The 16,028-nt window shown below is 44.5% G+C and overlaps 1 protein-coding gene across 1 annotated transcript in view; it reads left to right on the top strand.

Annotated features, from left to right (window-relative positions):
• LOC137439492 (uncharacterized) overlaps positions 1 to 10,511 on the top strand; it is an 82,136-nt gene extending 71,625 nt beyond the window's left edge. Inside the window, exons 15-16 of the mRNA XM_068135273.2 lie at positions 8,661 to 8,788; positions 8,890 to 10,511. Of these exons, the coding sequence (XP_067991374.2) occupies positions 8,661 to 8,788; positions 8,890 to 8,893 (132 nt within the window). The 3' untranslated portion in view covers positions 8,894 to 10,511. The remainder of the gene's footprint in view (positions 1 to 8,660; positions 8,789 to 8,889) is intronic.
• Positions 10,512 to 16,028: the final 5,517 nt, after the last annotated feature.

Genomic DNA, 16,028 nt, shown 5'->3' with positions numbered 1-16,028 from the left:
TCAGGGCTGGGTCGTGTAGCTCTCCCAGCAGGTCTACCCACCTGCACACCTCCACCACTGTAGTTGCCACCCGAGCTTACCTAGCTCCTCACCCTAACCTAACTAACTGGGGAAGGCCCCTCCTGGCTCTTTCACCCCTTGGTGCCCTCTGGCACTGGGCTACCCGGGTCCATCCTCCGGATCCTCTGGCCCCATCCACAACAACTACCGGCTCCCAGAGCCCACCTGCGGCCTCACCTGGCTGACATCCTCACAGTGGTGGAGTGCCCAAACCAACTACACACACTAACAGGCTACATGCCCAGCCATTTCCACAACACTAATGCACCCATCCAAATACCATTCTTTCAACCGCACCACAGATGCCAATATCCAACCACAATTTACCTGTACCCTCTACCTAACACTTACACTACCCGCCCCGGGTATTCGTGATGGGGGTCCACTCTTCCCCCATTCACACCTTCGCACCATCCACTCCACTCCATTGTTTCCACCATACTCACTCCATGACCATCCAATCCAATACTCCATATATTCCACACTACCATTTATTCCATACACCTGTTCTTCATTCACCTGTTGTTGCACACCTGTGCACTCACACCTGGTGCCACCTGCACCCTCCGTCCTTCCTGGACCATTTGGTCAACACAACACCCATCACCATCACTCCCTCATACACTGCTCCATCCACCTGTCCAGTTGCACACCTGTGCAATCACTCATGTTCCTCACACACCTGTGCCTCACACACTTTTGACAATACACTTCCGAATACACCTCCAACACTCACACGGCATCATCTAAACTACCTGTTGCCCTGCTAACTTAGTGCTCCCCGTCTTCCCTTTAAACTAAGCACATACCACGTCATTATCATCCACTCTAATCTACCTGCATCCCCATTACAGGTATCATTGTCACTAACTAATCTTAACGTTACCTAACGTCATCTCTCTAGATCCCTACACACGATATATCCTAACCCTCCCGGGCTAGTTTTCACTGCCATACACCCCATAAGTCTAGTGCTCCTTTGCCCCCCGCTGTGAGGGATGGTGGATTGGCCATCCCATCACATGGGGGGCGTTCCACTACCAATTTCGCACACCAAATTTCAACCAATCAAAAATTTGCCAATCACTCTACCAATCCTCTGCCAATCATTACTGCCAATCCTTTGCCAATCATCAAATTTTGCCTTTTTCTAATTTTGGGTCCAAAACACTAACCTCATCACCCGTCTACTTACTAGATCCTCTCGGTGCGCCAATTCCCTTCTAAAGCTCGGCTTCGCACAGCCGAGCAATGAATGCGGGTTCTTTGGTGCCGGCGGCTGGATGCGTCCGACATTCGGTGCAGGGAAGGAGGTTTACCCGGGCCGAGAGCCCACGCACCATCTCGGCACGGAGCCATCCAATGTCCCGATCTCGACCTGCCGGAACGCCTCAACAAAAAGGGGTCGCCATGACGACCCTTCTTATCGGGCTGCCCGTTCCGCCTAGCGGAGCACGGACGCGGCCGTTCCAAGTGCGGCCCAGCATGGATCACGTACGGCGGTCCTTTCGAGCCCGCCGTGGTTCGGATCCCTGCTGGTCCTCGCGGCACGGGAAGCTGCCCGACGCGCACCAAGGGCCCGATTCGGCTAAATGTCGTTCTAACCGCTAACACGGTTACCGTCGATGCCTCACCTGCATGCTTACACGCATACGCTACCCCTTTCACCCTCACCGAGCTCGGTGTTCCAACGCCGCCCGTACACCCCGCATACCGTTCCTTGCTCATACATCCAGCTGTTCCCATGCTCCTCGTCATTGCACCTTCTCTTACACACCCAGGTACACTCATTCCGCTCACAGACTTGGTCACACACCTGACCACCTCACACCTTTGCACACACTCGTCGTTCGCACACCTCACCAACACACCTCTTCGCGCCCCCTCCTCGGTCACCTCCTCTGTGACAATCACAGGTGTGCTCTCACTCGCACACCCAACCACGTGCCTCACTACTAATTCCAGCGTGCAATCCCATACACGCTCTGCCATTCCAGGTGTGCTTCCTTCCATTCCAGGTGTACATCCTCTCTCACCTGCCACAACCAACTCACGCTCCGTGTCACTCTCACTACTTTTACCACCACTCTTGACAGCGCACTCACCCTTACTCTCGACAGCGCACTCTTTCCTCATGCACCCGTCCGTTACACACCTTTCTCGCGCATCCTCTTGCGCACCCTCTCTCGTTACTTCCTCCGTAACACTCACCACAGGCGTGCATGCTTCCGTTACATCCTCTGTAACACTCCTCACTACGCGCTTCCATGTGCTCCCTCGCACACGCGCTACGACCGACTCACTCTTGACAGCACCCTCACTCCTCGGCGCGCACTTTTTCCTCACACACCCCAGAGTCGGACATTCTCGCACACCTCCTCTTTCGCATACCGTACCTGTCGCACACTTCACCAACGGCCTCTCACGAACACCCGGGTCCAAAGCAACCCCCAAGCCGACTGAAGCTCCCCTCACATCATATACATTTCCTCGTATATCGCCACTCACCTTGGCACCTCGTCTCCGCACCTCCTTCACCACCTGCAAACTCTTTATTTGGTTAGTGAGCACATCATCATGATTTGAACACAGACCTTGCACATACTCCATCACTTCCTCCCTTATCTCCTTTTTAGTTTCCCTCCGTCTCTTCTTAATTTCACTCACCCCTTCTTCCACCTCCTCTAATTTTTCCTTTACCTCCTTCATCTCCCTGTGCGCCCCCTCTATCTCTTCCTCTAACGCCACTTTAACCGTTTCTATGTGCGTCCTCACCTCTCGGTCCTTCGTCTCCATTACTTCTGTCACCTCTTCCAACTTCTTCATCAACCCCTCATGTACCATCTGACATTCCTTCTGTGTCGCTATTAATTCGTTCTTAATGTCTTTTTGTGTCGCTTTTAACCCCCCGATTATTGCAGTGTTATTTTCCACTTGGTCCACTAGTTCCTTTTGTCCCACTGTCAGCTGTTCTACTCCCCTCGTCAGACCCTCTATTCCCCCCGTAACCTAACCGTATTATTCCTCACCTCTTTCTCTATACGCTTTTCACCTCGCTTTACCTCCTCGCGTACCCCCGAGACCTCCTCACTTACACCTCGTCGTATCTCCTCCCTCTCTTTTGTAGATGCTGGTCTCATCTGTCCCAATTCATCCCTCTGAGCATCCAATTTGGTTTCTACCCCGATTTTTACCTCCTCTATCTGCTCTCCCATTTGTTTAATTTCTCGGGCGGATTGCTCCCCTATTGCCCGCAATTTGTCTTCCATCCTATCTTCTAACCCCCTTAACCCATTTTTCACCCCCTCTAACTGATTCTCCTGGGCAGCCATTCTATTTTCCACCCCCGTTAACCCATTCTTTACCTCTTTTATTCCGTTGTCTAACCCCTCAAATTTAGCTTCTAGCCGTTCCCCCATTTCTCCCATTTTGCCCCACATTTCGCCCCCCAATCGCTCACTATCAGCCCTCGCTTCGTCCCTCATTCTGCTTTCCATCCCTTCCATTTGGTTTCCCATTCCTACAATTTGGTTTCTCATCCCCCTGTTCTCTTTCCTCTCCTCATCCGCCTTGACCATGAAGGCCTGCATCTGCTGCATGAATAGGCCCCAGTTCATTGGTGCTGCGGCCGCTGCTACGGTCATGGGCGCGGTCGCCGTAGCCATGTGCGAGGTGCCATTTTGCGCGCCCGTAACCTCGTGCGCGAGAGCGCCATTTTGCGCGCCTGAAACCTCGTCAACCACATTGCCAATGTTCTCCTCCTCTCTTTCCTCCACATACATTACCCCGAGGTCCTGGGTCCATTCTCCCCCGTCTATCTCTCCCACCGACATCCCGTCACCTTGACCAGCCATGGCGCGATTTCAAAATTCGGGTTTTGCTTTAAAACAACACAAATTTCCAGCAGCTCGTAATTTTGAGCGCGTTAAGCGCGCTTCGGGTCCGATCCGACACTTCTGACACCAATTGTCACGGTCCGCGGATTAGATGTTATTTTTACCGAGCGGAGGTACCGCGGCCGAACAGTTGTTCCCCGACTAAACCCGATTCACCCAAACGTTGGCCGTATCGCGCCACAGATATTCAATGTGGAAAAGACTAAGATGACGAATGCAAAGAGGAAGAAGAAGACGTACAGCAGAGTAACGGGGTTTATTATTATTTACACACACATAAGCAAAAAGAGCAGTCATGGGTATTTACAGCGGACATGAAAAAGCAGGTAACACAGTGCAAATTACTAGCTTATACTGACTTAATTACCTACCCAGGACAGAACAAACAAAACAAACTCACGTACGCAAATGGATGTAAGGGCAGGAATCGTTTGGACTTGGAGGGATGAGCAGGCGGGATCACAAGGCACAGCGAGCAGGTCCACTCAGGGCGGGAAGCGAGGAGCCGGCAGCTCCTTGTATTCGGATTTACAGCGCACACCGTCAGGGCTTCACGTGGCTGCACTCCTCTGCCGTATCTCTCGTGTAGCTTGTCCCAGCGATCGTCGCACCCTTCTCCCATACCTTCAGCGCGGGTGTGACACGCCCTCCTCGGTTTCGGTACCGCCCTCCCCCCCCCCCGTGCTCTGTTTCGTGACCTTGTATGGTAATCCCACGGGCTTGTCTCCTTATTTGGGCATGGCACCGACAGCACGCCCCTCGTGGCGAGCCACGGGCTTGTTTCCTTATTTGGGCATGGGGCTGCACAGCCCCACCATTCATGGCGCGCCCTGGGCTTGCCTCTCCCTGGCGACCCCGCCCCTCCTGTTCAAACAGAGCACAGAGCACATATTCACTATCGCAGCGAAATGAGAGGGCGTGCACCCCACGCTTGTGAACTGCTTTACCCACAGATGGAGAGTTTGGCTGGGAAATGGAATTATTGAAGGGGAGCTATTCTTAATTGATTCGGTGCAATGGAGTATTATTTTAATGGAAGACAAGGCCTTACCCTAAAACACATAATAAGATATAAGCTACTGAACAAGGGTTTTATCGTGTCCTTCAATGTGGTGTTTCATGGAATTAACTACCGAGACGCCCTTTTTACCTTTACACAACTCTGGAGGCAGGAAGGGCCATATCCAACCAATGTTACACAACAATTTACCACTACAATACACACAATCAAAAAAATGCAATCCTCATATCCGCAACATATATATATATATATATATATATATATATATATATATATATATATATATATATATATATATATGTAGAGATAATAATTAATATAATATAATTAATATAAGATATAATATAAGATAGCCCCCCCCCCCCCTCCCCTTCCCATGCCTCCTGCCCCCAAGCCCTCTCCCTCCCACACTTCTCCCTGCTCTCAAATGTTGTGGTTGTGTGCTTCCCCTTCTCTCCCCATCTTGTCTTCCGCTCCCTCTTTTTGTATATTTTGTTTGTCTGGTTGATTTGTTTGTGAAATAAATGTTAGCTCTTTCACGAGCCTCGATTCAGTATACAAAAAAAAAATATATATATATATATATATATATATATATATATATATATATATGTATATATATATATATATATATATATATATATAATATATAATTAATATAAGATATAATATATATAATATATAATATATATAATTGATATAAGATATAATATATATAATTAATATAAGATATAATATATATAATTAATATAAGATATAATATATATAATTAATATAATATATATAATATAATATATATATAATTAATATAATATAATGAATTTAATATAATTAATTTAATAGAATTAATTTAATATAATTAAATTAATGTAATTAATTTAATATAATTAATTTAATAGAATTAATTTAATATAATTAATTTAATATAATATAATTAATATAATATTGTGGTCAAGTGGTTTCATTTATTATTTTAAGCAATACGAAGTCACAAATATTTTCTGGCCAACGCGTGTTTTTAAGTGGTGGTCCGATAACATGGAAGGGCATGCTTCCCAATCTTTTCCACCACCAAAGGTATTAAACTGGTGATAAACAGCATGAAAAAGAACAAATTACATATTGTCTGAGTTTTAATGATGCATGAACATTTCTTTCTTTGTTGTGGGGGTGGGGGGCTGACTATGATATATGCATGCATTAATGATGTAGATGTGAGTGGTGTGGTCATTTGAGAATAAATATTGAATGGGGCAGAATAGAAAGAGGTTTGAGTATTTGGTAGAGATAAGTAATGGGGACGAGAGGACTTGAAATTACGAATTCTTGCATACATAATAACTAGATGGCCGAAAGTAGTCACAATTCCGGCATTTTTGGGAACACTCATTCATGCTCTTAATTTGCCATCATTCATCATTTATTGCGATAACTTAGATTATCTAAAGAGTATGTGAAATTTTTTATTCATCACATTGCTCACATACCAACTTGACCCCTGTCAACAGGGAACACCAATGTAAAGTAGTTTGGTAACACACAGTCCAAGTTTATTCGGGAGCAGCAAAACACCCTACCAAGTGGGACGGGAACACGGAAGAAGGAACACACAACTCTCAACAGCGACATCTAGCTGCAGTCAACCCAACTAAGATATATGTGTATATGATGGCGCTCATTAACTGTTTTAATTGCCAACCAATCATGTGATGAAAATGTAAAATTTCACAAGGAACAGATTGGGCATTTTAGATTTGGAAACCCTGTTCAAAGTTCCGGTAGAGGCAAGCTTCCGCTTTGTGTGTCGTAGTTTAGTGGTAAGGTCATGAGACTGCCGTTCCACGGTTAGTCAGTTCAAACACCACTCCAGTAAATGCGTTGGTATTAAGGATGTAACTTCAAAGCATCGAAAAACCGACATATTCCCATTGGAATTGCCATGCTGCTAATAGATGGTCCATAAATACCAGGTTGGCTCACGAATGACCTTGTAAGGAGAGGTAATCTGCCCGTCCATGCTGGGCTTGACTTCAGGTGGTGGTGCTTGGCCAAATTTATAGGTGGACTCATAAGGGCACATTCGATCAGTATTGATCCTTCAATTGCTGATAACTGCTAATGATAACAGGTTACCAGTGGAAGTTAATTAACTGTGTGTCTGAGTGTGTGTCGTTGCTTGTTGCTTGTTAATTAACCGTGTGTGTGTGTCGTTGCTTGTTGACTCCATATGTGGGCTTCAGAAGGTCGAATGGAGTACCCAGGTCTCGAAGTATCCACCTCCATTATAGAAAGGGATCATGATTCATGGACAAGTTTGTGAAGGTTTCTTGTTCTCAAAGTTTTGTTTCGAGGGCTCTTTTGAGGATTGTCTGAGCCTCGGACAACTTCAAATTTCAGTTCGTTTGAGGAGAGGAGACCGAGAGGACACGCACGTCAGTACCGGTTACCTATACACACAGACTGGTCTAGCTGCTACCAACTCTAATCTTGCGCGCACACACTGGCCTCATACAGGGAATTCAGGCCAGAAAAGAGGAGACCAATGGGGATATAGAGAATAGCAAATGTGGGGTTTCCGAGAGTCACCAGGATCCTAGGATCCCAATCCTGCACCCTAACTACTGAGCCAACACCAGGCTTTATGAAAGAGGGGGAAAAAAGAAAGAAAAAAAAAACCTTTAGAGGCCATTTTCCCCGCAAAGCGGGGGTTGGCCTTTTTCGGGGACCGTGGTTGTTGTTGTTTTTTGGTCCCCTTTTTGAAGCAATGTTTTACGGCCGGATGCCCTTCCTGCCGCCAACCCTGTTTGTCGCCTTTTACGACAAGCAGGGAATTACCAGTGAACTCGTACTCAATTAGCCGACCTCGGAAGGATGATAGGCTGAGTCAACCCCACTGGCGTTAATTTGGCTTTATGAAAGAGGAAGATAGGCAAAAAAAAATTTCCAGAATCCTTTTTACGCCTACTACTTTGATATAGGCCACAATTAATCACACCCTCTCCTCGGGTTGGCCACAGGAGGAATTTTGTCCCTAGTCTTTTCACGAACGGGCTGGTCAGGCCTGACGATTGGCATTGATTTGGAATTGGTTCAGAATTTAGATGATGACTCACCCACTCTGCAAAATTTACTGTGGGATCTTTAATGTCGCCCAGCTAATGCTCGCAGACGGGACACAGCCGGTTGAACGTCCATCCGAGGTACAGCACACGTTGTGATACAACACCCTGACTGCAAAACACCAATCCGACAGGTGATTGTCCGATCGAGAATCGAGCCTTGGCCAGGCAGCTCAGCAAAGTGGCCACCAAAACCAAGAAAAAAAAGGATCAAAGCAATAACTACATTCACTAGATGCTTGAAATATCCAATAGGTCGATCATTAAATGGCTGCTCGGACCCGGTTGAAACCTGGTAGCCATGTGCCTGAGCTGAGATTCCTGGTTTTCCTGGAGACATTGCGGTGACATTTTTCCGGTTAGGCTGTAGCACGGTCGAGCACAACTTCAGGTTCAACTTTCTAATGCACCGAATACTGAGAATTATCGCAATTGTTGACCTCCAGTACCGAGAAGGAAACATCCTGAGTGTACTTGGACAGACAAAATTCCACAAATTACATGGTGTGAGCTGGAAGTTTTCATAGACATCCATGTAAACATATGTGTCTGTCCTGCTTGCAGTGCTCCAGCTGTGATCAGCCTCTGGGATCAAAACTAGGTGGGCTTGATGTCCACATCATGTCCGAAAAGCTCTTCTGCCATTTGTGTTATGCCATCGCCAAGGATGCGGAGTCATCTACTCAGAAAAGGTAAGAGAAATGGAAGATTGAATTGTAATCAAATATCCAATGTTCTTAATTCATTCATTGTTTTAGCAATCATTCCTACGTTTCCCTCAATATCACTGCAGGTAATCTCATGGACGATATCGAAACGGCACAAGTGAAGATGGGGATGGAGGGATTGAACCAAGAGAGGTGAAGGATAAAGAGAGGAAGAGGAAAATAATGAAATTAAGTGAGAAAACAAAAGCTGTTGAATACATTGTGTGGTTGTACAGAGACAATATATGGTCTCGGCCTGTGTTTGTAGTTTTTCCACAGTTTAAAAAAGAACAACCTGGATGGTTTAATAACGATTGTCAGTTCCCACAAAGTTTGTGTTCCACGGAATAAATCTTGTATGAAATAGGTGGCCCCCAGAATTGGGAACTATTCCGCAGGCCAAAATGTCGCACTGCATTTTGGCCACGTAGGTGTCCATGCAAGCCAGCAGCTAGATGGGACTGTTTTTACCTGAGACGTGTAGCATGTGACAGGACTACAAGAGTGGTTGTCTGGTTCTTGTTGAGCGTCGATTTTTGAAATGTGCACCCATTGGTTGGACAGTTGTGGGACCCCACCCACATTTGTTGCTTGATTCCACCCACCATGGCCATGGCACCCAGTCGAAATAATATGGCCGCCATCTTGATTTTCTGTTGAATCAAAGACGTCAGGCCTGTAGGCTGTAGGCCTCTGCTGATTATACACTGTGGGTTTTGTTGTCAGATTTCCATTGGCTTTGTTTGGGTCGGGTGTTACTCATTGTGACGTACCCTGAAAAATCTCATCAATGTCGAATAAAAATTGAGGTTAAATCAAACCCTGTCAGCACGCATGGTACGTGGCTCCTTAAAAATAGTTATGTAATTTTTGAACAGCCTCATGTTGGGATTAAACAATCCGTGACTGTTTGACAAATCGGCTCATTCTGATATAACTGTGGTGGAGGCTGACATGGATGACAGGTGTTGTTGAGTTAATCGTTTTAAGAGTGCATTAAATGAGCGTTTCCCAATTGGCCCGTTACCGGATTTTGTCGGAGGTTGTGACCACAGCACGGTCATTCTTGTTATCCTACAAAGGTGAAAATTGTTTTGTGTTTACTTTTTCCTCAATGTAGTAATCCTGTTATCATACAAATAATGGTGATGACAATAGCACATTGATTGGCTTTCTACGAGCCAACACAAAATTACAAATACGCACAAACTCGATGGATTGAAAATCAAATCTTCCATGATGTCCCCAGTTATTCCCACCTTCTTGTGGGTGCAGCTGTGAAAGGTTTTTGGCAGCTGTAGGACCAGCTGGCCAGGGTCTGATATCCAACTGGAGTAGATTTGGGTAGCAAGTTAAAACAAATGTTCAGGGGGCCATCGATGACTCGCCTACTCTTCGTGGAAGACTGCGTGGGATCTTTAACGTCTACCAATCCCCTCGATCCATCAGTGCTGGCAGATTGGTCCTCCGGCTTAACCTCCTGAGGGACGGCACAAAGATTGACGTCTCACTCTGCCTATGAAACACCAGGGTGAGTTTATAGCTTGCTCAGGATTCAATCCTTAGCTGGACAGGTTAGAGGCGAGTGTGTGTACCTCTTGGCCTACCAGTCCATATTGAATATTAAATACAGTACATTAAACACAATAGGAGTAATTAGGTATTGTTTGAGCTCTGGTATGTTTTTAATAAAAGGATTGTATTTTAATTTTCCTACACCACTGTGTAACTTTAATATATTTTAAACACTAGTGAGGTACCCGTGCTACGCACGGTAGGGAGGCCAGAAGCAAACAGACAATGCAAAAACGGCGAATGCTAAAGCATGAAACCAATAAATTCCACATAGTGTAGCAGCATAGCAAACCTGTTGTGCATTTTGTGATACAAGCACCAAATTTGGCACAAATGTACATTAATATGTTGCGAACATTTTCAGATATTGGGCCACTTGAAATTCCGTAATTTTTTTTTTCAATTTTTTTCAAATTTCGTAATTTCAAATTTTTCGGGTGACACCATCACAATTTCGGTCTTCGAGGCCGGCCGATATAGTGGGGCGGCTTAGCCCAAATATTCAAAAGAATTGTGCATTTTGTGATACAAGCACCAAATTTGGCACAAATGTACATTAATATGTTGCGAACATTGTGTGGTCAGCAATGAAGACGAGAGTCTGAATTACATGTATGCAAAAGACCTTGTGAACCAGTGAAGCAAATACACGGGTAAGCATGAATTAAATCTAGGGCATGATATAATTTCCATGATGTTTACCTCTACACTCAATGGTGGAAGGAGGTAATGTTTTGATCCCAGCTTGTCTGTATGTCTGTTTGTCTGTTAGTCCACAAAATTCCAGACAAAGCTTGTAGTAGTGGTAGTTGTAGTGGTAGTGGTGATAACAGAAATTGTTATATAGAACTGAACTTATATTATTATTATATGCAGAAAATAACTTCATTTCTATATGCCCTGCAGTGGACAGGTTAATTGGTTTATGCACTGAAGGGGTCACCCTGGTGTGCACTGCTGTGTTCTGCCTCACTGAGTTGTTCAGGTATGATGTACTCAGCACAAGCTTCCGGTCGGCCCGGAGGTGGGGGTGCGGGGCCTGTCACGGAACGTCAAAACAAACGGCCTGCCGGGGCCGCCCAAAAGTCGGGCGTGAGGGGCGCGTCCACTAATGGAACGCCTCTCGCTTCCCAGATCGAGGGCCACGTGGTCAGGAGAACCTCGTCCCTTCCGGTCACACTTTGCCTATCGGCCGGCCTCGAAGACCGAAATTGTGACGGTGTCACCCGAAAAATTTGAAATTACGAAATTTGAAAAAATTTGAAAAAAAAATTACGGAATTTCAAGTGGCCCAATATCTGAAAATGTTCGCAACATATTAATGTACATTTGTGCCAAATTTGGTGCTTGTTTCACAAAATGCACAATTCTTTTGAATATTTGGGCTAAGCCGCCCCACTAACATTCCTGTAGCACCTTCAGTCGCACGTAAGACATGGACAGCAAGTTCGTGAAGGACTTCCATGAAAAACGTACCCGTTGGCAAACAAACGGGTACGTTTGTTCCATTCCCAGTCAATGGCGAATCTGCATATGGCGATCCGCGAATTCACATTTAGAAAGTAGAAAACCATCACGGCATTCCGTCATTCACTTGAACTCGATATCTCTTTTTTCATTCCGAACAGCATAACTCCAATCACAAATTAAATAACATTAATATAAAAAATAAACTTTTAACAACATTCGTGACATAAACAAATATTTAAATCCTGATGTGAAGTTCCGTACGGTTGGGTGAACACAATTACGAATTCAAAATCGTAATTGTATTCACTCAATTCCAATCATCAATTGATACTTTGACAAAACGATTAACACGATTAACGTTTAACGATTTAACATTGGATTGAATGACGGTTGTATTGGGATATTATCAAACCCGCGCATTGCCGGCATCTATCCACTTCCGCATTCGCGGCAGGTTCATAATTGTCATCAAAATCTAAACAGTATTTGTAGAATTTCAATAAAAGCCACATCGTTGTTCATATCGGTAAATATTATTCCATCGTGTTTGGAAAAACTGTAAAATTGGAAAACTTGCAAAAACAATATAGCCTATTTTACTCCCAGGGGTCACAGGAATACCCACCCAAAATATCGTTGCAATCGGTTGAGCCGTTTTTGCGATACCTTCGAACGGACAGACAGACATTTGGTGAATTATAGTAAGATTATTTTGACAAAGTCTCAGGGTATGCACACTCGCCTAAGCTGTCTAACCTGGGTTTGAATCCCGACCGAGCTATAAACTGCCATCCTGGTGTTTCACAGGCAGGTGATTCATCAATGTGTGTGCTGTGTCCCTCCGATGGATGTTAACCTGGGCGTCCCATCTGCTGGCATTAGTTGGTGGACCTTAAATACCTCGGTGTCCCTCACAAAGAGTTGGCGAGCTATTGCCGGCACCCTGAACAAATTACAAATTCCTGCCCGAACCTGAGAAGAACATTGGGCCTGGCCAGCTGGTTCGTGAGAGACTTGGGCCATGTTTCGCCTGGCCATTGCCACACTAGAATGTGGGAATAATTGTGTCAGTTGAAGAGGAACTTTCGCACTGTAAAATGTAAACTTTCTTGGAATGGGTCCAATGTTTTATTTTAACAAAAACGATTCCTATATTTGCAAATCTATTTTATTTTTACTTTGAATCACAATGTGTTATTGCAATTTTTTATTTGAAGGTTTTCATGTTTAAATAGTTATTGGTGACGCATGATTCATGGTATATTTTCTTAATGTACACAGAACTAATATGGTCAATAAATGTTGAACTAATAATGTGGGCCCATGTTGTGGCATTATTGATTAGATGTGGGTCACCTGTGGGTTGGGATGCAGTGTCGGGATTGAAACTATTTACCGTCATTCCTGCCATGCATGTGCAAGCAGGGAGGCTGCATGTCGGAGCATCCCAGAAAATATTTGGGGGCACATTCTGGGAATGCAGTTTTTGGAGATCCCTTTATAGCTTCAACAATGGCCTTTGGAATCTGAGCTGCGTTCGAGTAGGAGACAAAGCAACAGATATTTACCCTGTGCTCGCAAAGCGAAAAGTGGGGTAAAGCATTCAGTTGGGTACGTGTCTGCATTTTAAAAACTCATTTTTCTCGGCAACCGTTGGTCCAATTGACATGAAATTTTACCATAGAAGCTCCTCCGCCTGTAGAATTTTTTAATTCATAATTATGTCATAGGTCACGTGGTACGGACGCCATTTTGGAAAAACGTTACACCTCTACATCTCCCAAACCACTCAATGGAAAAAATTGAAACATGGCTCATTGTCCAGTACTCACCATGGGGAATAAGATATGTTGATGGTGATGTCATCGGTGCCTTAATTATGACGTCATAATTCGACAAGTACAACGCTTGATCTGATCAGTATGAATAAAACAAAAATTCCTCTGCAACTGTTAGACCGATGGACACGAAATTTTCAGAATATGTGCGGCTCCTCCTGCAGAATTTTTAAATGATAATTATAACGTCATAGGTCACGTGGTACACACGCCATCATGGAAAAAATCGAAAAAGTTTCATTGTCAAGCACTCCCCTTTGGGAATAAGATATGTTAATGATGATGTCATCTGTGCCTTCGTTATGACGTCATCATTCGACAGGTACAACACTTATCCGATCATTGTGAATTTTTTTCCTCAGCAACTGTTGGTCTGATGGGCTCTAAATTTTCACGACAGGAGCGCGCGCCTACTCGTGCAGAATATTTTAATGATAATCATGACGTCATAGGTCATGTGGTACAGGCGCCATCTTGGAAAAACCAAAAAATGTTGCACCTCTATATCTCCAAAACCGCTACATGGAGAAAATTGAAACATGGCTCATTGTAAATAACTCTATATGGGGAATAGGTGGTGTTAACGATGACGTCATTGGTGCCATAACTATGACGTCATAATTCGACAGGGACAAGGCTTAGTCTGATCAGTTTGAAATGTATTCAGCGTGCTCCATGCAACAATTATATGAGAGAATATAAATTTATGATGTCATCGCTCACGTGGTCTGGCAGTCATATTGGATCAAAGAAAAAAAAATGTTCAAGAACAGAAGAGTTGGCTCACTCCAAATTTACGGCGCATGGTAAGTATTCTATGAATACCATCTAGTTTGAGGAGCAATTGGCAAGACTTTCAAATGCAAATATTTGAACAAGTATTTATCATTTCAAATTAGACATTTAAATTAGATTAAATACGAATTCCCTTGCAAAGAACTTTGATGCAAGAGGGGGGGGGGGGCGGAATTAGGCCCATAAATACCTGTGATATTAAAACCAACTTATGGTTGGCTGTTGTTAGTCAAGAAAAAAAATCTCACCTGTGTCCAAAGGAAGCGGTTTAGTTTGGCATTTTAAATATGAAATAGGGAAATCCTATAAACAGACGAAACCCATTGGAATTACCCTTTAAAACGCTTTACAACCTTTATAATTACCCTTTATAACCCTCCAGAATTAAACAACGAGGGTTAGAAAGGTTCTTCTTCATTTTTGATGGAAGAAAAGACATAGCCAAATATTGAAGCGGATTCATTGCTTAAAACACCGAGTAGGAAAGACTTGAGAGCCAAAATAAAATGGGGGAAGGGATCATGATCACTTCCTCAAGAATTTGGGTCATGGCCTTTGTACTTTTCTACCACCCTTGGTACTTTGACACAACAAGTTGGTTGGGAATTTGTGGCCCGACTTCAGGCCTCCTTGTCTGGCACTTTCTTTACCTGGCAGTCGAGCTCTTGCATCTTTACCACGCACTATGCCATTCCATGGTGCCATTTTCTACGTGCCCCTTCAGCACATTTCATTATGGGTCCTCTTCCTAGGTACCCAAGTCTTCAAAAATTTCCAAACCATGTCCTTCTGGTATTTTCTGTTTCTACAAGAGTGAGGCTCATGGAAGAGCAAGGATGAATTTGATGGTGGGGTAGATGGGCAATAATTTGACACAAACAGCAAAGGGGTCAGGATGGGGTAACAAAGTTAATGGGTCAGGATGGGGGGTGACAAATAGTGGTGGTGCACTTCCTATTTGAAGCCCTGGAGGGAAGAGAGGGAATTGGAACGGCCTCTGGAAAAAGTCCCAAAGCCGAGTGCTTCCCATCTCCTGCACGAATGCTTCGTACTGAACCACACTCCAAACTTCACCAACAACACTTTGTCATGGGCATCGATGGGCGAGGGACGGGGCGGGGGACATATACCCCCCCCCCCAGATTTTTGGATGAGGAGGGGGATTATCCCCACCCACCCCCAACTTTTTACTCGAATATAACATAAAACTCGTCAAAATAACGAAAACTCGAAATAACGAAAGCAGTTACAACAACAACAACAACAACAACAACAGGCATTTTAAGGCCATTTTCCCTGCAAGAGCGGGGGTTAGCCTTGCGGTCCCCATGACAATCTTCTCCATTTTGCCCTATTTTCTGCATCTCTCCTTGTTAACCCCTTTGCCCGCATTTCTTCTTCCACCATCTTTAGCCAAGTGTTTCTAGGTCCTCCCCGTCCTCTACTTCCTTCTACAATCATTTCCATCACTCTTCTCAACCAGTCACTTTGATCCTTCCTCAACACATGACCAAACCATCTCAACCTGTTCCTCTTCACAGCATCAA

This window comes from Myxine glutinosa, chromosome 14, assembly GCF_964187855.1.
Source record: "Myxine glutinosa chromosome 14, kmMyxGlut1.1, whole genome shotgun sequence".
Taxonomy (NCBI): Eukaryota; Metazoa; Chordata; class Myxini; order Myxiniformes; family Myxinidae; genus Myxine; species Myxine glutinosa.
This window is presented reverse-complemented; position numbering and strand designations above follow the sequence as displayed.